Source organism: Clarias gariepinus, chromosome 16 (genome assembly GCF_024256425.1).
Source record: "Clarias gariepinus isolate MV-2021 ecotype Netherlands chromosome 16, CGAR_prim_01v2, whole genome shotgun sequence".
NCBI classification, from domain to species: domain Eukaryota; kingdom Metazoa; phylum Chordata; class Actinopteri; order Siluriformes; family Clariidae; genus Clarias; species Clarias gariepinus.
The window spans coordinates 13,203,908-13,230,870 of NC_071115.1; the positions used below are offsets into that span (position 1 = coordinate 13,203,908).

Consider the following 26,963-nt stretch of genomic DNA (forward strand, 5'->3'; position numbering starts at 1 on the left):
TCTTGCCACCTGTCGTTCCCTTCATCCTTGTATAAATTACAGCAGCCTGAATGACATAACGTTAAGAATCGATACCATCTTCCATTAATGGCTACTGCCTTTGAACTACTTCAGGGAGGCAAGATTTTCTCATCCAGATTTGGGAGGGAGATGAATGGAAGATGGCCTTCAACACCCCAACAGGACATTATGAGTGGACATTATGGTGGTTCCCTTTGTCCTGACTAATGCCCCCTTTCAGGCCCTTATTAACGATGTTCTCAGGGACTTTCTCAACTCCTAAGTGTTCGTTTACCTTGATAATATATTGATCTTCTCTTCGGCAGGTACTGCAAAGACTGATGGAGAACAATCTGTTCATTAAACCCAAGAAATGCGAGTTCCATACCACGTAACTTGAGTTCATTATTGACCCCAAAGGCATTAAGATGGAACACACCAAGCTCCAAGCCATCTTAAGCTGGCACACTCCCACCTCACGGCAGGAACTCCATAGGTTCCTGGCTTTGCTAAATTTTAACGCTGCTTTATCTGGGGTTACAGCTCTATAGCTGCCCCCTTAACAACTCTCATCTCTCCCCAGAACCACATTTACTGGAGCCCGAGAGGGCTTTTACTGAACTCAAGATTCGATTCACGTCTGCCCCCATCCTAACCATAATTCTGGTCCCGTCACACCAGTTCGTTGTGGAGGTCGATGCCTCCAGCAGGGGGAGGGGGTGTCCTGTCTCCTCTCTGCCTCCTCTCTCCTTGCTTGCTGATGCAGAGCTCAACATCAACACCAGGCTTAAGCGAGCCCTGACCCACGAGCCGGGGTCCAGCACATAAATAAGGCCTGCAGGGCATACACAGCAAAAACAAGTTCAATACTTGTAAGGTTTACAAGACCTCAAGTTAATAAAAAGATCTAATACAAAAGGTTATAATATATGGATTATTGTGGCTTTATAATGGACCAAATTGATCCTGGTCAAAAGTGACTGGGAATATTATGAATGTAAGCCAACATGAGGGTTAAAGAGTAAATGCATCAGCTATGCGTCCAGCAGCAGTAACACTGCAGAGAACGCAGCTCTGAGTCCAGAACAGCTATAGTCATGTCTTACAGCATAAGATGTAGGCAGAAGACAGTGGAGAACTAGAGTTCAATTAACAGCATAATGTTGCACTTGTTCAAAAAATAGGACTACCCTAATACTGCTTCACACTTTTTACACAAGTTAAAATCCTGAGAATGCGATGCTCTAAAATTTAATTAAAGTACAAACATACTTTTTAATTCACTGTACTCAAACATTATTGAATTTGACGTTGATGACAAAATGTGCAAGTCCATGTTTGCCATCTTTGACAAGCTTTCAAAGGTAAAAAATATGGCACAAACGTCTAGTAATTAATTTCAAAATAATAATATGGATCAGTGTTACTACAGTATAAAGACTTGGTGTGGGGCAAAAACAGAAGCTAGTAAAGGTGAGCTAATTTTAACCACTTTGTGTCCTGATATCTGTTTCATCCAGAATACATTAGATTATTTTATAAAATTTTGCATCAGGCTGTGAAATAAATTTAGTGAATGTACATTTCTCTCAGAATTCTAGTTAGGAGAAAGTAAAATAGAACGGAAATATTGAAGTGGAGTATGTTATGCATGTTGTGATTTGTAAGTAAAAGCAAGTAAAACATTTTTTTTAATTGTTTGTATTTTTGTGAAACAGGTATATATTTTCGATATCTCTTTCACAGCACCAACACCACTAAGAAAGATAAGTTAAACAGAGATAACAAAACAGAAGGGGTAAATGTTACAGGAGTATTCAATGTGTAACCACTGAATAGAAGATCCTAACTTATTAGTTTGGTTACCAAGTTCAGAATAGCAATGAATAAGCTAAATGAATTGCAACTTGATTTTAACTGTTTGAGTTCGTTGGACAGGGAGCATTTATTGGGAAACAGAAACAGTGACTAATCAGAAACATCTAGGTAACAGTCATCTGGCTAAATGGTGAATTTGTAAAGCTCTCATATACACTTAACAAAAATATAAACGCAACACCTTTGTTTCTGCTCCGATTTTTCATGAGATAGACTTAAAGATCTAAAATTCATTCCAGATACACAATATTACCATTTCTCTCAAACATTGTTCACAAATCAGTCTAAATGTGTGATAGTGAGCACTTCTGCTTTGCTGAGATAATCCATCCCACCTTACAGGTGTGCCACATCAAGATGCTGATCTGACATCAAGAGTAGTGCACAGGTGTACCTTATACTGCCCACAATAAAAGGCCACCCTGGAATGTGCAGTTTTGTTTCACAGCATAAATGCCACAGATGCCACAAGCATTGAGGGAGCGTGCAATTGGCATGCTGACAGCAGGAATGTCAACCAGATCTGTTGCTCGTGCATTGGATGTTCATTTCTCCACCATAAGCCGTCTTCAAAGGCGTTTCAGAGAATATGGCAGTACATCCAACCGGCCTCACAACCGCAGACCATGTGTAACCACACCAGCCCAGGACCTCCACATCCAGCAGGTTCACCTCCAAGATCGTCTGAGACCAGCCACTAAGACAGCTGCTAAAACAATTGGTTTGCATAACCAAACAATTTCTGCACAAACTGTCAGAAACCGTCTCAGGGAAGCTCAACTGCATGCTTGTCGTCCTCATCGGGGTCTTGACCTGACTCCAGCTTGTCGCCGTAACAGACTTGAGTGGGCAAATGCTCACATTCGATGGCGCCTGGCACGTTGGAGAGGTGTTCTCTTCACGGATGAATCTCGGTTTACATTGTTCAGGGCAGATGACAGACAGCGTGTGGGTGAGCGCTTTGCTGATGTCAATGTTGTGGATCGAGTGGCCCATGGTGGTGGTGGGTTTATGGTATGGGCAGGCATCTGTTATGGACGAAGAACACAGGTACATTTTATTGATGGCATTTTGAATGCACAGAGATACCGTGATGAGATCCTGAGGCCCATTGTTGTGCCATACATCCATGAACATCACCTCATGTTTCAGCAAGATAATGCACGGCCCCATGTTGCAAGGATCTGTACACAGTTCTTGGAAGCTGAAAATGTCCCAGTTCCTGCATGGCCAGCATACTCACCGGACATGTCACCCGTTGAGCATGTTTGGAATGTGCTTGACCGGCGTATACGACAGCGTGTACCAGTTCCCACTAATATCCAACAACTTCGCACAACCATTGAAGAGAAGTGGACCGACATTCCACAGGCCACAATTGACAATCTGATAAACTCTATGCGAAGAAGATGTGTTGCACTGCATTAGGCAAATGGTGGTCACACCAGATACTGACCAGTTCTGGGTCCCCAGACCCCCAATAAAGCAAAAAACTGCACATTCCAGGGTGGCCTTTTATTGTGGGCAGTATAAGGTACACCTGTGCACTACTCATGATGTCAGATCAGCATCTTGATGTGGCACACCTGTGAGGTGGGATGGATTATCTCAGCAAAGCAGAAGTGCTCACTATCACACATTTAGACTGATTTGTGAACAATGTTTGAGAGAAATGGTAATATTGTGTATCTGGAATGAATTTTAGATCTTTAAGTCCATCTCATGAAAAATCAGAGCAGAAACAAAGGTGTTCCGTTTATATTTTTGTTGAGTGTATTTTTAAATGCCACTTTACATGGAATGAATCTTATATATATATATATATATATATATATATATATATATATATATATATATATATATACGTTTTATTGATTAGAATATGCTTGAAGTTTTTTATGCTCTTAGTACTTGTTAGGGACTCCTTTAGCACAGATTACTGCATCAGGGTGGCATGGCATGGAGGCGATTGCAGTCTGTAGCACTGCTAAGGAGTTATTGAAGACCAGATGCTTTTGTGGCTGCCTTCAGCTTGTCTGCATTGATGGGTTGGGTCTTTCTTACCTTTCTCTTGACAATATCTTATAGATTCTCAAAAGGGGTAAGGTGAGATGGCTGGCCAGTTAAGTACCAGTGTTGGGGGACGTTACTTTTTACAGTAACTAATTACATTGCAAAATTACTGTCTTAAAAAGTAATCAGTTACGTTACAGTGTTACTTTCTGATAAAAGTAACTAGGTAGAGTACTTTCCCATAGCAGAAAATGAAAACTCCTTTGTGATTCCTCATGCATGTTGTTTTAGTCAAGACCTTTGTAATTATTCTACCATAATTACTCAGCAAAGTGTGGCCCATAATCTGTTAACTACAATACTAATAACCCTATCTCACCTCTGCGGTTTCATGCGATGGCCGTAAGTATGGTTCATCATGATTCACTGCGAGTTTTGGCGCTGTGATTCCGTGCGTCGGTCCTCCCATAGTCAAACCGCACAGCAGGAATAACAGAGGGGAGCAGGTTATCGATGGCGGAGCTTGTCGAGCAACTTTCACACACCCATTAATGGATTGGGAATGCCTGCCGCCTGGCTCACAGATTTCATAAATTGTCTAAATAATGGATTAAATTTTTTTAAAAATAACTAAATAACAGTACTTAAATAGCAGACCTAACGTGTTAGATTACTCGTTACATCAAAAAAGTAATCTAAGTACTCAAGTTACTTTGTAACGTGTTACACCAAACACTGGTAAGTACAGTAACATTATGGTCAGCTAACCCTTCAGTAGTAGTTTGGCAGATTCTCAATCCTGCTTTAAAGGGAAATCTCCCTAAAGTTTGCCAGCAGACAAAATCATGAAGTGCTCTCCTGGTAGACGCCTGCATTCACTTTGAATTTAATAAAACATACAGCAGATGTTATGGCACCTTAAAACATCACAGAATGTGGAAACTTCACAATGGACTTCAAGCTAATTTGATTTTGTGCCTCTCCACTTTTCCTCCATGCTAAGATCTAGGTGAAAACCTGAGTGTCTAAGGGAAGAAAGGAGAGAATAAGTTGTGTGTCATTTGCATAGGAATGGTATGAAAAGTGTGTGGATCCCCTTCATCTCACCTCATACAACCTATCTTCCAGGTAAGAAGCAAACCATTGCCACGCTATGGTCATTCCTCTTGCTTATGAACCTTTTCCTACTACACTTTTTCCTTCCAGTCAACTTAAACTATAGGAGAATATACTTCCATACACACCTTCTGTGGCTTTACCCTTGTGGAGGGTGCTGACAATCATGTTCTGGACAACAGTTAAGGCAACAGTCTTCCCCATGCATAAACTGAACTAGACCAAGAGTAACTAAGACCTCGGGAGGTCTACATACGCATTTGTATAGATCCCGCAGTTTATAGGAAACTGTAAAGTGTGAAGAAGTGCAATCTTTCAGAAGTAAAATGTGTGACTCATTTGATTCTTGAGTCTATAGATTGTAGACGCTATCTACAGTGAAGGTACTGAATTAGCTGACATCGACTGCTCAGGAATCGATTTTTGACTCATTTTGCATGACAGCGCTAAAAAAGACAGCACTTTCTATGCAATTTAAACATTGCACAAAATATTTCCTATGACGTTTATTTCGACATGGTTTAACTTATAGCATGCCATAATGCAAATATTTTCATGTAACCTGTAGTGGCGGTGAAACGAACCGGGTATACAATAATAGTTGATTGAAACATATTTTAAACAAAAGGGAGCAAGCAGCTGGACATCGCGGGACGTAGAGCTTAAGTACGACACGCAGGTCTGGGGTGCGTTTCCCAAAAGCATCGTTAGCCAACTATGGTCGCAAGTTCCGTCGTTACCAACATAGTTCAACAATTCGGTGTTTCTCGAAACCCTAGTTCAAACGAACATTCGCAAACAGCGTCGCAAACGTACGTGGTTGGAACTACAGCCTTCGACCTGTGGTTAGAAGCATAGTTCCCTGCCGCGGCTGGGTGTGTTCTATTCACAGTTCATGACCCTACGCACTATAAGTTTCTAAATATTTTCCCAACCACTTTGAGCGATTTGGAAAACTTAATGTTTTGGTGCTTAGATATTAGGCTATTCATTTGTCGGTTATTTTAATTACAAATTCACTTTGAAACGATATAACAGCGATACTCCCAATTATTCTCCCTTCGAAGTGCCCTACGAAAGCATTATTTATGTTCCGGTTGGAACACAGCCTTGGTTTCGTTTGTGCGAAGAAAAGGTGAGTTTTTAAGTGAGTTTTGTGCTCTCAGAAGTAGAAGTAGAATATGGAGTATTCATGGGTTAAAAAAAAATTAAAATTATATATATCCTCATCAGAAGTGTCATCTTCCTCATTCACAGCAGCACCAGAAAGACCCCCTCTTCCTCATCAAAAAGCGGGACATTTTCCTTGACTGCAATGTTGTGGAGAATTGCAGTAACTACAATTACATAGCAGCTTTTGGAGGGGTTCAGTTTCAGGCCACCACTGGACTTGTTTTTTTGGTCACACTTGCAAAGTCCCTCCACTTGTTTCTGACTTCCTCTGGGCTTCTCTCATACCCATTTCCAGAAGCATTAATTTTTTTGTGCAATTTCATTCCATGTTTTTTTGTTTTTTTTCAGAATTTGTAACTGTGTTTTTTAATTTGAAGAAAAGCAAGATTTGATTGTTTCCCACCTCCTCCAAAAGAACTGCAAGCTCTTTTGTAGTAAATTTTGGTTTCCGTGTTATTTTTTCACATCAACTCTCATTAAAACATGGCTTCATGTAAAGGGACTTATATAGGAAATGATCTTGAGCAAAATAGGTAACAAGTGTTCACAACACAATCCCAGCATTTTTAAAACCCATAATTTCTTTTTATTTTAATTGTACTTATGTATCAATACCAAATAAAAATGAGTTTAAATGAAATATAACTAAAAGTTATAGACTTTGTTAGCAAGGGTGCGTTTCCCGTACAACGATGTAGCTCTTTAATTAACCACCGTTGTACGATGCAACGTTGAAGAAAATAACTAACTAGTCACGACTGTTTCCCAACACCATAGTACCTGTGTCGCACTTCCATCGTTAAAACCATGTTGGTTTAATCTGTCGTTCTTCTTCTTCTTCGATACAATGGCGGAGTAGTGCCATAGGCACATATCGCCCCCTACTGTAAAGTGTTTTTTTTTTTAATCTCTTCGGCTCGCATTCAATGCGTTTTCGCAGTGACGTTACGTAGAAGTGGTGTAATAATGTGACGAACGCAACATTCATTATTTGTACAATAAAACATATATAGGCATACACAGTTTAAATGTGCTCTTTTCAGATAACAAAGTCTGTAATTGTTAGTTATATTTCATTTGAACCCATTTTTTAATTTGGTATTGATACATAAGTACAATTAAAATAAAAAGAAATATGGGTTTTGAAAATGCTGGGATTGTGTTGTGAACACCTGTTACCTATTTTGCTCAAGATTATTTTCTATATAAGGCTCTTTACATACAGCCGTGTTGTGAAAAAATGACACGAAAACCACAATTTACTACAAAAGAGCTTGCAGTTCTTTTGGAGGAGGTGGGAAACAATCAAATCTTGCTTTTCTCCTAATTAAAAAACACATTTACAAATTTTGACAAAAAAACATGGAATGAAATCGCACAAAAAATTAATGCTTCTGGAAATGGGTATGAGAGAAGCCCAGAGGGAGTCAGAAACAAGTGGAGGGACTTTAAAAGGGACTTTTTTTTAAACCTATAAATAGTCCATATTCTACTTCTTCTTCTGAGAGCACAACACAAAATCACATGCTTATTTATACCATTGTTGTTGATTTATTAGGGTACATTCATTGAATATATATTGAGTAATATTTTAAATAGGCTTACACTATGGTAGTGTATATATTTTGTTTATTTTCTTAGTGCTTAACACTTTGTGCACTGTAGATGTTGAAAACGTGAACAGTACGGATAACATTCATTATAAGTGAAAACCTCTAACACTACAAATATTATAAGAAATTTCTCTTTGGGTATGTTTTAACAAAGATACTCACTTGAAAACTCACCTTTTTTTTCGCACAATCGAAACCCAGGCTGTGTTCCAACCGGCATAAATAATGGCTTCGTAGGGCACTTCGAAGGAAGAATAATTGCGATGGTATCTCTGTTATATCGCTTCAAAGTGAATTTGTAATCAAAATAACCGAAAAATTAATAAGCTAATATCTGAGCACCAAAACATTAAGTTTTCCAAATCGCTCAAAGTGATTGGGGAAATTTTTAGGAACTAATAGGGCGTAGGGTCGTTAACTGTGAATAGAACACACCCAGCCGCGGCAAGGAACTATGCTTCTAACCACAGGTCGAAGGCTGTAGTTCCAACCACGTAAGTTTGCGACGCTGTTTGCGAATGTTCGTTTGAACTATGGTTTCGAGAAACACCGAATTGTTAAACTATGTTGGTAACGACGGAACTTGCGACCATAGTTGGCTGGCGATGCTTTTGGGAAACTCACCCCTGTTTGCCACTTGTTTAATATTAAAAGTGATTGCCAATTCTAATGCAATAGTCTTATTATAAAATAGGCTAATTAAAAGTCACTCAATTAGTTCTGCTATCAAATAAAATATTTTTTAAACAGGCCTACAGTATAGTCCGTCATTAATACGTTTTTGATAACATGCCATAATGTGCTTGCATACACCGCTGATTTATAAAGACTGATGCTCAGTGGCGGCGACTAGCGTCTTGAGCTGAAACAACGCTAAGAGTGAGTTCAGGACTGCGTTTCCCAAAAGCATCGTAAGCCTAAGTAGTTCGTAAAAATATCGTACGAATGATCTTAATATAACGGTCTGTTTCACAAAACCATCGTAATTTAAGTAGCATTTGAAAATCTTTGTAGATCTACGAGTGCTCTGGAGTAATCGTAAAGCCTTAAGTGCATCGTAAGGAGACAGAATTATGAGGGCACCTGCTGGACAACCGGCAAATTGCACCTAAAATTTACTTCTCTTCAAAGTCATTTTTTATTTTATTTGTACTTATATTTTTTATTCATTTCTATTTTCTACTCATTACACAATTCAATATATAAATAAAAAGAAATAAAGAAATAAAATAAAAATGACATAAATGTTAGAATGAAAAAAGGTACACTGCGGTATATGGACATTTCGAGTGTATATAGTACAAATGTACTTAATAGAAAATATTTAATGTGCTTTAAAGATGACGCAAATAAACAATGACTTGCTGGCGTGCATGAAACCCAGCCATGTATTGAACATGTCTTGGTTGAGTATCATGAAGTCTCATCTCGACTACATTTTCTTCCTCCACCTCTTTATCTTCCTCCCTGATGTTCAAGGGCATTCTTGCCCTCACTGCAATGTTGTGCAACATAGCTGTTACTGTTATTACAGCACAGCACTTTTGTGGCACAAAGAGAGCTCCACTTCCTCTAAAATTATATTAATTTATTCTTTTTGAAAAATGTCTTTTCTGAGTTTTTTATTTAAGCCATTTTACTAATTTCTCCACCCCTAGGTATGTGCTTATTTAAAACTTTCTCCTATTAGCAAATGCAATTCAGGTGAAGATAATTATCTTCAAGGCTAAACTTTTCAAAAATAAATGTAAGAGATTTTTTTTATTAATGTGCTTATTTATTTATTTTGATGTGAGATAAGCAATTGTTGATAAAGAAAATTATAATTCTACTTAAATAATTAGGGTTTCATATAAATATCGAAAATGGTGCTGTTAGAACTGTTAAAATTTGTTTTATGCGAGATTGGAGCAAGACAGTGTTTTTACAGACCGACATTTCAAGTTAATTTATGTTTTTAAACTTGCTCAAGAAGAAATTACAGGAATTTTTATGTTATTCAAGTTGAATATACATTCACACAAGTAGAAGAAACGGAAATAAAAACCTAGATGGATTGCTAAAACAGCATAAATAATTTAAACAATAACGAACGTTCGCAAAATGACTCGTAGAAAACGCTCTTAAGCGCTAAGATCAATCGTTATCGGGAAACCGGGCCCAGGTTGGTCCAGACCAACCTTACGAACGTGTGACTTACCTAAGATATACTTAAGAGTACGAACGTTTCGGGAATCGCGCCATAACGTTAAGAGAGAGGTTAAGGGACAACTTAAGAACTACTTGGCGATAAGAAGCTTTCGGGAAACCGGGCTTACATAGTGGTAATGGGTTCTGTTCGTATGGATAATATTGAGTTTCTGGAGGGATAAGCCATTAAGATCTGTGAGCTGTTTTATTTGGTATTTGGTCAGAAGATGGCGATGTTGTTTAAGGAAAGCCAACAAGAACAGGAAAGAAGAATTAAGGCAAGAAAGTAAACCAGACAGAAAGGTACAATAATTATTATTATTATTATAATTATCATCCCTATTCTATTATTATTATTATTATTATTAATAATAATAATTATTATTATTATTATTATTGTTGTTGTTGTTGTTGTTATTATTGTTGTTATTATTATTATTGTTGTTGTTGTTGTTTTTGTTGTTGTTGTTGTTGTTGTTGTTAGTAGTAGTAGTAGTAGTAGTAGTATAGTCGCCATCATCAACATCAAGCTGCATTGGTAAACAATCTGTTGTGCTGATTTTATTTGTTCTGGGGGTTTTTTGCCTGATATCCGAATATTTTTTCTTATAATTTATATAAGTGTTCGTTGTGTCTTACTGTCCCTTATTGTAGGATATGTATGTAACTTACATATGATATGTATGTAACTTCGAGCGTTGCAATGCACCGACACTGAGAAGTACATTAATAAAACTACAATAAAATAAACAGTAAACGGAATTTCAAAAATAGTTTTATATCTTAAATGTTTTATGCACAGCCAGCCTTTATTACGGGACATGGGTGAATTATTTTATTGTTATATATTTCACTGACACTTTACAGCTGCCAACAGACAATTACGTCAAATAGCAACCGCGCAATGTCCTGGGTGACTATCAGCGCGAAAACAATTCAATAAAGTGACTTCCTGTAAAACCTCCAGCCAGTGTCGTCACTGAAACTCTAATCGTGTTCAAATCAGAAGACCTCTCTAAAATTTGACCTTGTTTAGCCTATCTATGGTGGAAACCCGAGAATCTGTCTGGAGAAAATTATTCTTGTACCAAAAAAAAAATGATTATGTAGAAAATGTGGATGTGTACAGTATTACCTAAAGGTGGCAGAAGAAAGAGTTCTGCTCAAACAAAATGGCATGACAGTAGCATTATTTTTTTAAAACCTTACTTTAATACCCTATATAGGTAGGCCTATCATATGGACAGATGTTAGACCTTAACCAAATACTGTTTTACAAATCTACTTTGTATAGACCAGTTAGATAACCAGTTTGATTCTTAACGCAATATTATTTATGCACGTTACTCATTGGTGTGCTAGAGATGTGTGCTAGAGATGTGTGTTCCTCCATTCAGTTCGTCAGTCATCTTCACAACGAAGTGAACAGTTTGGTGAAAAAAAAAATAACACTGTCGATCTGCAATGTGCCCAACACAGGTAGAACACCAAGATAGAAAAACCATGTAAAAGTTTTGTTTGTAGTTCCCGTTTAAAAAAAAAAAGAAAAAAGCTACAAATTTACAGTTGTAGTACATCTGCAATAAAATAAAATAAAAAATAATAATGATCTATATGTTTAAATAGTTCCTTTAGGTTGAAACTGTTATGGTTCAGATTGTATTTAGAGTAGCGTAAAAAATATTTTAATCAATTTATTTAGACTATTTTATTCTGGCTTAATAATTAAGTGTTTAATTTTATTATGTTTCACATGTTTGTGTTTTTAAGCATCACATTTTCGATTTAGTTCCCCCTTTGCTGGTATAATCTCTACTCTTCAGTAAAGGCTTTCCATAGGTTTTTCAAGCAATAAGAACATCAGTGAGCTTAGAATGTCAGACTAGGAGGCCTTGAAGCATAGACACCATTCTAGTTCATCCCACAGGTGTTTAGTGGGAATGAGTTCAGACCACTTGAGTTCTTACACTTCAACCTTGGCAATAAAAATTCTTTGTGCAGGGGCATTGTCATGACGGAACAGGTATTTCCAGCAGTTAGCACTTAGGGGAGTCACATATGAGTATGATGGTCACAAACCCTTGTCCTAAAAAATAACATAATAAAAACAATAAACTACAACTATCAACCTCTAATAATAATATCTTATATTACCTTCATAACTTTATTTTTTTGTTGTGTTCTAAATTGTTATTATCAGTCTGATGCTATGTAAGAGGTTTATAGTTATTGCTAATACCATTCTTTTACCCATAGGTTGCATGATGGTGAACTGTTAAAAGCCAGTTGTGTCCCAGGAATATTTTGGTCCTGTTAAAATTTATTTACATTTTCCAGAAGTTATTCATAGTGTAACATTGAATGTCTTTTTCCCACTAGCATATGAAACATTTTCAGACCATTCAAATTCAATTTTATTGGACACAGGTTGCTTATATAGTACATTGTGACTGTCATAAAACAGAATTTACATAAAAACAGAATTTACTTTCATAGATATAGAACAAAACTAAATATGATATGGTAAAAAAAAGTATAAACTGTATCCTGAATGAAGTGGAGAAATGTTACAGTAGTGCAATATGTTTAAATGTATGTTCATTGCAATTCTGTGCAACAAACTGAAGTAGTTGTAATGAGAAGCCGAGTAGTATGGAAGAGGTCGCATGCATGCTTTGTCCAATTCATTAGGGCAATTCAAGTATATTATTTTTTCTTGTTGCCTATTTCCTTGACATAAAATAATGAAATATCACTGACCTGTATAAGTTTGCATTAAAGGACATAATTTACAAACTGGCTCAGTGGGCCCACAGGACCCCGAGACATTTGCTGTAATCTGGTAAAAGTAATCACAGTATATTTAGGTTTTCACAAACCAATTTCATGTATATTAAGATGAGCATTAAATATTTTTGAACAGTCACGAAAATAAATGTCCATATATTTTCCGACTTCACCTAATAACGGATGACGGCTAAATGTTAGTCACAATGGTTTGTGTCAAATGACGTCATTCCTAACCTTAAGTGCGCATTGATGTTGTCGATACTGTAAACTGTACATTTTCAATAAAGACATAAGTGAAGAAAGAAGTTTTGAGCACAAAAGGTTTACTGCCAATGGGTCACATCTGGAGGCGGTAACAGTCTCGCAGTACACAATACCGTACAGCTGCTGCAAAGCATTTGCGATGCATATTTCAGTCTATGCAGATGTTCTTAAAGCAGTGGCGGACTGGCCATCTGGAGTACCTGGAGTGTTCCCGGTGGGTCGCTGGCCAATGTGGGCCGGCCCAGTCAGTACGCAAATATATAAAAAATGACGGAAACTCTAATATTGCATCTATTTCCTAATCATATGAATGAGTGCGTCGATCGCACGGGCACCGCCGTCAAAGAGCGTGTTGTTGCGGGAGAGAGAGGTCGATTTACGACAGCTGTTTACAGGAGTGTAGTGCAGTGCGGGAGATGCATTGTGGGTAATGAGGTCCACTGTGTGTGAACGCGAATGCGAGATGTAAGCTGGGATATAGAGCCTGAGTTTTGTTTTCTTTTCAGTAGTTTTTAGTTGGATTTAAGTGCGAGATCCACCCGAAAGGTTGTACTAATAATTTTAATGAATGAAAAAGAGGAAGAAGAAAGGTGGAGCTGAAGGTTGCACGAAAATAAGAAAAAGCTTTAGAGGTAAATGCTGTAAAATGCTTCAAATGAACAGATTCTGCCTTTGGTGTGAAGGACAATTACAGTTCTGCAGGCTCTGACGGCTCTAACATTACGGTCAGGGACAGCGAGGCTGGATCCAGCAGCCCACCACATCCCACATCATAATACATTGGCTCATTAAAGTGGACATTCATTTTTAAAACCACATACTAGTATAAAAAAATAACACAAACAAAAACGTAAATAAAAAAGTATTACTGAACATATATTGGGTCATATTTGTAAAAAAAAAAAAAAAAAAGGAATTAACAATAAGTTCATCATTCAAAGTTATTCAGATCAGTGTAAAGTTATTATGATTTTAAAAGTGCTATAACTCCACCTGGCACAGTTTTATCCCAGTGGAACAATCTAACCACATGTGCAGTGCCATGAAGTTTCTTTGCATATTTGTCACACTTATATGGGTGGAATTTCACCTAAACACTTTATAAGGAAAAGACAGATTGGCCTTTTTGTTTGTGAGATATCATGAACATTTCACAGGAGGTATCATCATGATGCAGTGTAAGACATATCACTCATCAGTGTAAGCTGCAAGTGCAGCAGGATCAGTGATGATGAACCAGTGCCTGCTGATGATGACCAGCACCTATCCCCTGGTCTACCAGAGCCAAGTGAAAAGGATGGCAATCAAACTAAACAGGTAAGGTGGAATAAAATCAGTAGCAGCAATACTTCATGCTAGTAAATATTATGGTAGTCAATATTAATTCAAAATAACGTTTCTCAACCTTGCTGCTATGATTTTAGTTTAAGCTTACCTCTTTTTACCTCTTCTTACCAGTTTTATTGCCATTCTTTTTAAAATATTGTCTTTATAGATTTTTTGTCTTGATGTTCTTTCCTTTGTTTCTTTGTTTTACTAATATGACCCAATATATGTTCAGTGATACTTCAAATAATATGTTTAAAACGCATTGATTTCTGTATTGTGTTATATTTTACTTGTAACTGGTGTTAAAAATTTATCTCTACATTAATGAGCTAATGTATTATGATATGGGCTGCTGTGGGTCACCTTTCACAAGTCCAGGGCCACTTTTGTGTGTGTGTGTGTGTGTGTGTGTGTGTGTGTGTGTGTGTGTGTGTGTGTGTGTGTGTGTGTGTGTAAAATAATACGTAAAGTATGTTTCAATAAGATTATAACGACGTTACAACACCGTTTTACAGTCATTACCACTACTAAGTTTACTTACTTTACGAGAAATAATGAGAAAGTCAGCATTAGTCAAATTTATTTTAACAACAACAAGTCAATTTTATATGGTCAAACCATTTGTAACGCCCAGTAAAATTTTACACGGGATTTTTACTATTTCTGTTTTACTGTATTGCAATTCCCTAAAATGATATGATATTTAGTTGAATCGCATGAAGCATTTACTTGCGGGTGGTCTAGTCCACAAGTTATTCTACTTCAAGAACTCTTGTTTAATATTTGTCATATTACAGCTACCAGGACTTCGTGAATTGCATGAGTTGTCGTTGTAGTTTAAATTAGATATACAATGCACTGACCATTGTATGAACACTAGTAGTAGTAGTAGTGGTAGTAGTAGTAGTGCCTACGAGTATAGGAGTAGGAGCAAGGGTAGAAATAGGAGTAGTGAGGGTGATGTTAGACATTTAGAAAAACGTTCTACGTTCGTGGCAAGCGGCCGTTTGATTTAATCAATAGGTTAAGTCGATTCTAGGACTATATATTTTAAATGCTTTTAAGAATAATTGACTGAATGCACACACCGCCGTATTGATGCGTAATATAAACAGTGTGCTTTTAAATGGCTCCCCACTGACATCAGCGCAAAGGAAACAAAATTGAATAAGTCCTGAATTGAAGCATTAAAGATTACGTCATCAGCGTGTCTCAACGGATTTGTACAAGTGATAAATTGGGCATACATGCAATTTGCTAAATATATTAAGCTAAATAACTTATTTTGTTAAGCTAACATATTGTAACCTTAGTTCCTACAAACAATATATTTTGGATTATTTTAAGTTTACTGCATTGATTTGTTATTTATTACAGGTATTGCATATCATGGTATTTATTTATTTATGTGTTGTAACTTGTTAGTTCCTCTTAACATAAGTAACATAACCAATAATTTAAATATTACACATGCAGAGATATAGACAAAATAATAATAATGCACTGTAAATAATAATTAAATAATATTAATTTCTAAATTAAAACACATAAATAAATAAATAAATAAATAAATAAATAAATACCATGATATGCAATACCTGTAATAAATAACAAATCAAGGCATTTAACTTAAAATAATCCAAAATATATTGTTTGTAGGAACTAAGGTTACAATATAAACAGGTTTATGTAGTCTTTTATTGCACAAGTTTTGTTCTATTTCAAAACCACTTCAAACTTGTTTTACGATAAATAAAAAAAAATAAACTGCAAACTGTGATAATGGACGTATATAATATTTTAACTAAATCTCAAAACCTCATAATTGCATTTTAAGTAATGCTACAAAAATCTGCCGTTTCCCAGGTTCACAACTGCCAAAGAACCACATTCTTGTGTCGTTATGGTCAGCTCTGGCTATGGAGAGATTTTTCTCTATACGCGTCGTTGGGGGCCTTCCACGTAAAACATTTTTTTCTCTTCCTACGTTGCTTGATCACGCTGGCCACTTCTGTCCAGACAGGGGCTAGACTACTTATAGTTTACAAGATGTCTCAAGTTCAACTGCAATGTCCGTAACAAAAGCCAGTCGGCAGTCGGACAGGCAGACGAGGCAAAAGCAAAGGGTAATACGTGGGGGGGTTTAGGGTAAAACTGATGCGTTACATGGGGGAGGGGATGGTGTTAGACATGAACTTGACAATGTTGTGCTCAACGCTGCTGATCAGCAGTGCCAACAAATAAAAAGATCTAAAGTGTAAGTGACCGAATCCCTGGTATCTGGCACTCTTTTTTTTTTTTTTTTTACAGTAAGCTGCATTCATGTTGTTTCTACTGTGATTAAATATACGGGTGTTCCAGATTGAAAAAATAGGGCTAGGTGACCATAAATGTGATTTCAGTTATTTTGACCTTGCAAATAAAGAATACCAGTACGCAATTATCTTAAACTTTTCATTGCATTGCTTACTCTAAATATTGTCTAAGATGCATTGTTTTAGAACCAGTACTGATGCGCAAACAGAAGCTTAACACATCCCAATCGCCGATTTGGTTAGGTATTTGCATGCGTTCGAATACAAAGGATGCACTGATAAAACAAATAACCAACCAACCAACAAACAGACACATTTTTTAAATGCACCGAATTTCATCTTTTAGTATGAGTCGGACGAGGTGGTTAAATCAGTGCACAATGTAGCTAAAGTAGTTGCGGTGGCTTATTATTTTAGGTTTTAACCCCGTGGCGGACTGGCCATCTGGAGCACCGGGAGTTTTTCCGGTGGGCCGCTGGCCATAGTGGGCCGGCCCAGTCAGTACGCATATTTTTTTTTAACTGACGGAAATTATAATATTGCATCTTTTTTCTACGCATATGGATGAGTGCGTTAATCGCACGGCGTCTCCGACAAAGAGCGTGTGTTTATGTTACCACGCATGCGAATGTATTGCCCTTCCTCAATATTAATATTAGTTTGGTCTATTCCATCCGTGTTCTGTAACACGCCCCTCGACCCCGTCCCTTTTGATTTACAGAGGGAGAGATATGGATACTTTCTCGATGCAGCGAATTTCTCTGAGCAAATTAATAATAATTTCCATGAATGAAAAGTTGGAAGAAGAAAAGGTGGAGCTGTCCAGGGCCACTTTTTGGTCCCAGTACGCCCCTGTTTTTTAGCTGCAAATCAGAAACTTGTGTGATAAATTTCACAACCGCCAAGCTGTAACTGTTACGTTTTTGAGTTGCTTGTTGAGCTTTGTTTAGTTGTATCCAGCCAAATAACCACGTGTACTATATTGTTTTTAATCACACTAAGATATATATAGTACTTTACCTTATACATGATACAGTTTGCAAACATTTATCGCAAACATAAAATAATCCACTGACCACTCTGCTTCCAATAAATCGCTGTAACTTTTATAGTAAATGTTTTACATTACCCTAAAACAATAAGCCTTGATTCCGCAATATGTTTCTATAGAGTGAATTTAAGTATAGCCAGCTAAAGCAAAGTCTGTTAATTCTAGAAGTTGGAATTCCAAATGTTCAACAAAAGTTCGCTAGAGGGACATCGACGAGATCACTTCCAAGGCGGACGATTAGTTTGAAAAAGTAAACGTATATATCGTTACCGTTGAAACGCTCCTTTCAGTCACGGCCTAGGTGTTTACTCACAACTTAGGGACATAGATACAATTAATTACCAAATTTAATATAAAATATAGGGTCGGTATGCTGATTCGAACATGAATTGTTGCAACGAGTTTTTAAGCCTTCTTGAGATATTTAATTATTTTAATCGTATTTTAACATTCATAGAAATTTGGTAGGCTATATAATTGCTACTAACCAACACCTCCTAATTAACACACCTTTAACTTCATGAATAACCTGAGCCGAGTCGTTTGTTTTTATTCGAAAGTGTTTTGCAGTTCTTTCCCTTAAAAAGACAGAGGCCGCCAATTTCTATACAAAACCGTGCGCACAGTTAGATGTGTAAGTGTGTATGACACGTTTTAATGAGAAAATTAATATTTTATGTGTACTATAAATAACATTCTTTTCGCTGACAAACCTCATATTCTTTTTCACGCTTTTATTTTTTATGATTATATTTTTGTTGATTTGTTGTTGAGTATTTTTTGATAATTATGCATTGCATTCTTCTCAATTCTTAATTTTTCAGCGCACTTTTGATTCAACGTCATTTCTGTAGTAAAGTGTACGACGTCGCTTTGCATAAAAATGCATGTATTTGCGTCTCTTTTTGCTGTTTAAGTCTTTTAGTCATCTATTAAATTTACTTGCGTATTGTAAATTAAAAGTTAACTGATGACTCAGGCAGCTTGCTCCAGACTTGGACTACTCGTTAAATAACTGATTCCGAAGGCTTTCGGGAAACGCTCGCTTCGTTATTTGCTCAGATTCATGGTTATCAGGAACCTCACCCTTGGTTAATTATCAACTGAAAAGAGACGTTGATGCATTCACTTATTTGATCGACCTTAAAAATATCGAGAGTCTGTAGAAATATAACTTCAAAGTACCACTTATTCTGTGATATCTAAATATTATAAAGGACGTGTAAATCCAGGTGTAAACACAACAGAGAAACTATTGTCAAGTTGAGTGTTAACTAGACCCAGACAAAAGGTTTTGAGTATTTTGTATGGCATTCTGTAGTCTGTATTCTGGCCATGGATAGAAGTAGGTCAATTTTAGTTGTTGCTGGTCTTTGGGCTGCTTGCTGCAAGGGGTCGCCACAGCGGAATATTTTAGTGTCACACATTAATATAACGACCACATATGCAATATGCAATATTTTCATATTTAACGAACGTTTATCGTTAATTATACACTGATCCTGAATGAAGTGCGACATGAAATAATAAATTATTTAAGTCAATAATAACAAAAATAATAACAAATATATATATATATATATATATATATATATATATATATATATATATATATTACATAAATTACCATTGACTTGTTGAATTGTTCATGGTATACGTTCAATTATTTCTTGATGCGGGAACGGTAAGTAACGGAATGTATTCATTAATCGTTATAAATGTACTATTTGTAAAATGTACAGAAACGTGCTACAAAAACATGTTTAAAAAAGTTTTCTGTTATTAAACAGATTTGTTCTGTTATCGACAGACCGTGCAGACAATGAGAGTTAAATAAAACGCTTACAAATATTTTTTTGCCCCCGTCTATAAATATTTGTAATAAGTTCTCTGTAGAACTTGTGCAGAGTAAAGACAGCAAATAAAAGCACACGGAATGGGTTTAAATTGCATTACGAAAGGTGAAGATCTCACTAACGTACCACTAAGCCAATGGTGTGCAAAATCGGTGGGTCATGACTCTATTGATTATTCATAGAGTGGATATCCATATTGGATCCATTGTTATCCAGTTAAACAGTACAGACATGAACAGTGGTTAAAAAAAAAAAGAAAGTGAATTAAAGTGAAACGGAACATTATTACCTGCATTCCGTAAACAGAAGAAAGACATTTACTTTTTGTAGTCCAGGAATTGGAGATCATTAGCTCTCTACAAGTAGGCTACTATCTACAAATAAAACGTCTGGTGTGATTATAAACGCTTCAGACAACATCCACGGACAAGACAAATTATAACTCATTTTAACAAAAGCAGCCTTGAGGTCAAGGGGCGATCATAACCCTAGCTTATGTGAGTTGTATTTGTGGTAGATTTAGTTATTTCATGAAATGAAAATACACACTTATCTTAAGTACACGTGATTTCCAAGGTCAAGGTTAAGAGCTTATTAAATTGTCTGTCTACAAGTCGCTCTCTCCTTCCCCTTTCTGCCACCATCAAAACTCGTTCCCCACCCCCAGCAAAACAAGGAAAAACTCAGGTCTTGATTACTATCAGTTTTTATCGTCTTTTATTTACGCATTGCAAAGCATGATACGTTCACACAAGTTTTAATTTTTAATTGTTGGTCCACATAAATTGGAAATATGATGTACCATATTTACGCTAAGGTATATCAAAAAGAACAAAAAGTCCCGTGTCTAGGATTGTCAAAAATGCTGACAATAAAAAGATAACACAGAAGTGGTCATAAACTTGTTGCAGGGTGACAGCTTGACAGGACTGTTTAGACACCCTAGCAAGATTGTAATTTGTTTGAAATTAAGATGAATGTAAATGGGACATTTACAGGACAACTCCTGTCGTATCCACTAGCACAATTTACAAATTAATCAATTATGAAAATTAGGTCAGTAAATTATTTTAAAAGATTAACGTGATTTTCGTATTGTAATATATACCTATACATTTAATATATGCCATAAGTGTGTTAGAAATAATATTGATGGGTATATAGTTTAACAAGCTATTTTTCTATTGCAGTAACAACATCGACATGCTTAACATTCTAACATTTATATTGTATATGTAAATTCCCACGGCGGCATATTTTGGCAGGCAGTTTTACAGGAATATAGTATTTTTATGTACTTTCTATACTAAATGATCCTAATACTTTTATTAGTTCGCGATGTCAATACGCAGACAAGAGAGCACAAAAAAATCCAAGTTAATGTCAGTAGGAATTTTTCTTTAATCTGAGTCACAGATAAAAAAAAAAATGTCTTTGCTCAAATTCCCATTATGCAGCGCTGTTCTTAACTTTGGCAACAAATTTCTTTTCTTTCACCCTCCTATTCTGAAACCAGATTGTAATCTGCCTCTCGGACAAGTTGGTTACCGCAGAAATCTTTCTCCTCTTGTCTTTTGTGATAAATTTGTTGGCTGCATACTCTTTCTCCAGTTCCTTTAGTTGCAGTTTGGTATACGGTATCCTTTTCTTTCTACCTCGGCGAAAAGAGCCTCCGTCATGTTGGTGGGCAACAACATCTGGAACGCATAACAAACAGGGTTATTATTGAAAGGCTTTAGTTGGCTTTTTCTGTATGGCCGGTCTCCAAAGTCTCAAATCAACTTTTCCCACATTCATTGTTCGAAGCTGCCTGGAATATAGTTTTGCGCAACTGAAATATTGCTTGAAAAGGGAAACCGGGCCTTCCGTTGTCATTTAAAAATAACTACAACTTCACAACAATACATTTTTATATAATAAAAAAAAGTTTTTATTATAAAATATTTCATGCTGCCCTCGGCGGGTTATGCATACCTGCTAATGCAGATTTCCACAGATGGCCGGTTTGGCTCTGGTCTTTGGAACAGTACATTTGGCTTCCCCATCCATTAGCCAGAGCCCAAGGTTGGTAACTGTCCATAGGGAGGAGACTATCGTGCCGTGGCTCGCTGGTCCCTAGTGTCTGTACAACGGACACATCCAAATAGCTAGCCATTGACTGATAAGGACCATGGTAACCGTGGTAAAAGGCGAACTCTTTGGCCCTGGTGGGGTATTCTTCCGATGTAACCGGCGTGTCCATATATTTCTCTGCAGAGTAGCCAAGTGCGCTCGGCTGCGTGCAAGTCTTAAGCGAACCCCTCCCCATCCTGCACGGATAATAACTGTTGCCGAAGTAGCCATAAGGTATAGGCCCCGTGGACGACGGTTGATTTACCGCTGCGCACGGAGTGCATTGCTTGCTCGTTTCTCCTGAACTCGAGGTACTCACGTCCACGGTGGAATAGTTGGAACCATGCACAAGGCTGGAAGGGTGACCGCTCAGAGCTGAGTGAGCTATCAGATTTCTGCACTGGTTGGCCGCGAAATTGCTGCTACCAACCAGACCTTCCATGTTTTTGTTTAGCTCATCCAAACTGTTTTCATACACAAACATTACAGTATCCGCCCAACGAGGATTCAGGACCAGGGAGGTGGTCATAGCACGCTTACCATTCGGACGGAGAATTATCGCGCAAAGACCTTATTCCAGAGCAGGACACACGGTTACATCGCCGTAGCTGCATTGACGCAATGAAGTAAAATCAGGATTGGCGCGCAATCATTGGACGACAGACATGTCACGTGATTTACAACTATCCGTGACAAAAAAAAACAGATTTCGTTTGTGGTGTATACTGTCTTTACAAACTGGGCAATATATCTCGCATCCACTGCAAGTGAAATTATGGATATTTAGTAATCTATAAAGGGAAATATTTGTTTATTTTTATTTAAATGTATAGACTTAATATTGTGCTGTTACATTTGTATGGATGGTAGCATTTTCAGAAACAAGGTCGCCTACATGATCGTTTGAATTTCGTTTACATTGTTATAAATATGGGTAAATATTGCTCTTGTCATATAATAAAAATAATTTGTTTTGCAACATCTACTTCCTAAAAGCCCATTAAACGCTTAAAATGTAATGTGAATTGAGAGAACAGTTTATACATTTATATCAATTTACCTCACAACTGTCTGTCAGCATAAATGCTCCTAATAATAATAGAACAAAATATGCTCGTACAATGGTTCGTATGGTATTTGTAGATGAACCATGTTGTGCAACAGATTTTCTATGAGCAATAATTGGCGCTTTGAATATTTTAAAAGAGACGAGTAGGACTCCCATGCCCCCTCCCCCTTTTTTCGTCCCTCTACTCCCTTCTTCCCACACACACACACACACGCTCGACTTTTACAGATTAGACAGGGCCTTCAAGGTCAAGGCCAAGTTTAAAGCGACGAGACTAGCCCTCCCTGAAGGGCTTATTCAGAAGGCAACGATAGACGCAATCCCTCCTTAAACAAACTTCCCAAGTTCAAGGCCTTTGCTTTACGCTTGTCATTAAAAACACAAGCTGACGACAGCAAAATAACTTAAAGGCAAAATAATTGATCTTATTGAGTTGAGATAACAGATAATGAAAAAAAATCACAATGTATAAAACAATCACAGATTGTGCACTAAAAAGTGCTACTTAGTTTCCTTAAGTAGCTACAACTGTATTTCTTTACAACAAGCGTATATGAATAAAGCCTTTTTCTGTCCTAGTTTTGGTTATTTACAGTGCCTGTCCAAACAGCTTAGATACTTGCTGTCTTTAAGCTTCTCTCTTCAATAAACCTTTGCATATAGGCATATAGCATACGTGTGCATGCGCGCGTGCCTTCGTGCGTGTGTGTATACCGAAGAGGGTGGGAATTAAGGCTTGAAGGTATGTACTCACTGTAGTGCTAAGGTTTTTTATTTTTCAGCTTTCCATGGAAATTTACGCAGCACAATCCTGATCAATATAAAGCGGTCACTGAAAATAATTGAATTAATTGATTTATGATGTTCATCATAAATCATTTGCCCATCCAAAATGAAGAGCTGCTTTAGATTTATCGTGCGTGTGAAGATTCATTGGCAGACGCAGCAAAGGTACACATACCTTCAATATTAAATGTTATTAATGGTCTTGGCAGCAATAGTCACAACGTAATATGTAACGTTTTTTAAAACATTTGCATTGTCAGTTCAGGCAGTTATTTAATTGTTTTGCGCTTCCCAGAAACGTTCCTAACCCTCAGTGATTATTAATGACATGTCACTGCTGTAAAACAGTTCATGGACCATGGGATAAATATGTGATTTTTTTTGTATACAAGAAACTTGCTAAAAATCTAATTCACTGTAAATGAATATTAATGTTATTTAAATACTACGTTTAGTTAATAGGGCAAGTGTTAAATCACACTTAAGAACCAACCGATAGTCAGTTATCCTATTTGACTAGCGAAAGTATTGCTACGGTAAGCTGGAAATCATTTAAGACTCCTGGATTCAGGCATAACAAAATAAGCACCACTTATTAATTCTTCTTCTTCGTTGTCGCTGTTGTTTAGCGGCGGTTGGAATCCAGTAGGTTATATTATCGCCACCACTTATTAATTAGCATTTACATCGTTTTCGGGAAAAGCAAAGGCTTATAACACATAGGAATATCGTTAATGCATATTTTCCTCTGGAGGCGCTAATTAGAGAGATGGCCATTGCTTTGTTGTATAATTAACAAGTATTTTCGAAATCTTTCGTAACAGAAAACTTGTAAAAACAATTTGTGATTAACCAATATTATTATTATTATTATTAATAATAATAATAATAATAATAATAATAACAATAATAATAATAATAATAATAATAATAATAATGCAAAATAAGTAAAGAATTATGTGAGACACACACACACACATATATATAAAGGGTGGCTTTACCAGTTATATTTACATGGTGGTCAGGGGTCATCCAGTGCCGATCATGTGGCCACGCCCTGGTGGCATGGATGTATAGGAAAAAAGCACCATCATCCCCTCGCGGCGCTATGTCATTGATGAATTCAGGACAACAACTGCCTAAAATAATGAAAATGCACACAACTCTGAAGTAAAATTATTTTTCTGTTTTATTAAAATGCATACATACCACGATTTCACTTTCTTCTAGCGCTTCCCAAAGCATTAGTATTACGTGGAGTATTTTAGGAAGGGGTGCGCTTAGAAAAAAGTATAGCAGGCTTTCTGGCTTATATAAAACATTTTTTTTTACAATTTACATCAGGATGTATTTAAAGCAATAACAAAAACAATATAAAAATATATAATACAATTAGTAATGTAATGTACAAATGTGGTATGTAGTAATGTACAATACAGTTATGTAACGAGTTCATGTAAATTATTTGCAATAAAAATCAACATTTAAAAAGTTTTATAAATTAACGAATTTGATTCAAGGCGCAAAAATGCTCTCTCTCTCTCACTCTCTCTCTCTCGCAAGGTGACTTGCAAATATCCACACAACAGATCTAACAAGGGACTGGGAAGTGCTGCTGCTTATAAAATACTAGTTTATCATGCCTTATCATGAAAAGGAGTGAGTGAGTAATCACTTTTTAAAGAAGTGTTACCAATGTGTTATCTTTATGGGAAAAAATATTTAATTGTGCTTTTCTGAAGTTTCGTTTTCTTGGGCGACATTTTGTAGCTTGGAACATATAGAGTGCATATCTTGGGTAAGACCTCGGCCCTTTGGTTGCCTGATCCATGTTGTATTAGCAGTGATTTAGTTTCCCGGAAACCTTGTGTAAAACTTCTCAGTAGATGTACTGGCTAATTAAAATTGTCCATACGTGTAAAAAGAAATGTGCCTGTGCCGTGTGTGCATGTTGCCCGTGTGAGTAGTAGCCAGCCCTATATTCCTGCCCTCCATCCATGCGTTCCTATTTAGCGCAATCCTGATCAATATAAAGCGGTCACTGAAAATAATTGGTTTAATTGATTTATGATGTTCATGATAAAGATGATGGTGGTGGTGATGATGCTGATGGTAGTGGTGGCAGTAAATCAGGTAAATAATCGTGCATATTTTTTAAAGAATTTTAACCACCCAGGCCATGTAAATGTATTTTTCACCTACTGATGTCCTATAGCAGACACAGTTGTCATCACAACACAATTATAATATTGTTCACTTACACAATTATATTCATTACAAGCATCTTTATTATTCCCAAAATATTTTACTATGGAAAGGAATTTAAAAGATCATAAAAGTGCATAGTGTATGCATTCGTATGATAAGGCAACGACATGGTAAAAAGGACTGACAAACTTGGATTTAAATCAAATTTACCACAATGTTTTCACATTGTTACCATACTGAATACTTTATTCTATATGATTACGACACACGAAAAAAGCCCGAGAGTTACTTTAACCATCACCCCAATGAGCACTTTTAAGGTTACATGCATACAACTTAATTTGTGCAACAAACTAACCACTAATCTAATAACATATTTTAGGCCTATGTTCTTTTCTAATCTTTAAGAGCAAGCTAAGATTATTCGGGCGTTAATGAAACAAACTATAGATGCATCTTCAGTGTATGTCCTTATTAATGCTATACTCAAAAAAGAGTCTCATTTTAAACAAGTGTATATTCTTGCCTTATTATCAAAAAGAAAACTAAGAAGATTTTGGTTCATTAGACAGCCATGTTCTGTTTGCTAATTAAGAAAGTGTTGCTTGATTAATAACATTGATTTTGATTTGTGCAAGCCCATTTCGAAAGGGTCGCCTCAAAGCGAGGATAAGAGCGGAGGGGTGTTTCGGGGGTTATGAGAACACACCAATTAAAACTGTGCCAGCTGAGCATATATCATGCAATCAGGAAGAAAATTAAAAGAACTACGAGAACTTAAAAATTTGAAAACAGATTTCTATCCATTGTTGATTAAGGACTAATGATTTTCGTAGCACGGTTTGATACACAACATATCAAAGACGTCATTAATAAATAGCACTTATTAAAGAATGGGTTGTAAATAGAAATACAAAACCATGGTCTGGCAATACTGACTGTATTTACATTAGATTAGATTAGATTAGATTAGATTAGATTAGATTAGATTAGATTAGATTAGATTCAAGTTTATTGTCATCACACATGTACAAGTAAAGGCAACGAAATGCAGTTTAGGTCTAACCAGAAGTGCAATTAGCAGAAAGTGCAGGATAAAGGTATAAGTTCTAAGTACACTTAAGAGGGATATGTGCAGGGAGAAGCTATGGGTAACCATTACAGAAGGATATTATACAGATTGCAGTGGATGAGCCGTAT

The 26,963-nt window shown here is 36.6% G+C and overlaps 1 protein-coding gene across 1 annotated transcript; it reads right to left on the bottom strand.

The window, feature by feature from the left end:
• Positions 1 to 20,335: 20,335 nt before the first annotated feature.
• hoxb13a (homeobox B13a) lies at positions 20,336 to 22,254 on the bottom strand. Its single transcript, XM_053514970.1, has 2 exons — positions 21,563 to 22,254; positions 20,336 to 21,285 (listed from the first exon to the last, which is right to left on the bottom strand). The coding sequence occupies exons 1-2, from the start codon at positions 22,227 to 22,229 to the stop codon at positions 21,038 to 21,040; spliced, it is 915 nt and encodes a 304-aa protein (XP_053370945.1). The 5' UTR covers positions 22,230 to 22,254; the 3' UTR covers positions 20,336 to 21,037.
• Between the last annotated feature and the right edge of the window lie 4,709 nt (positions 22,255 to 26,963).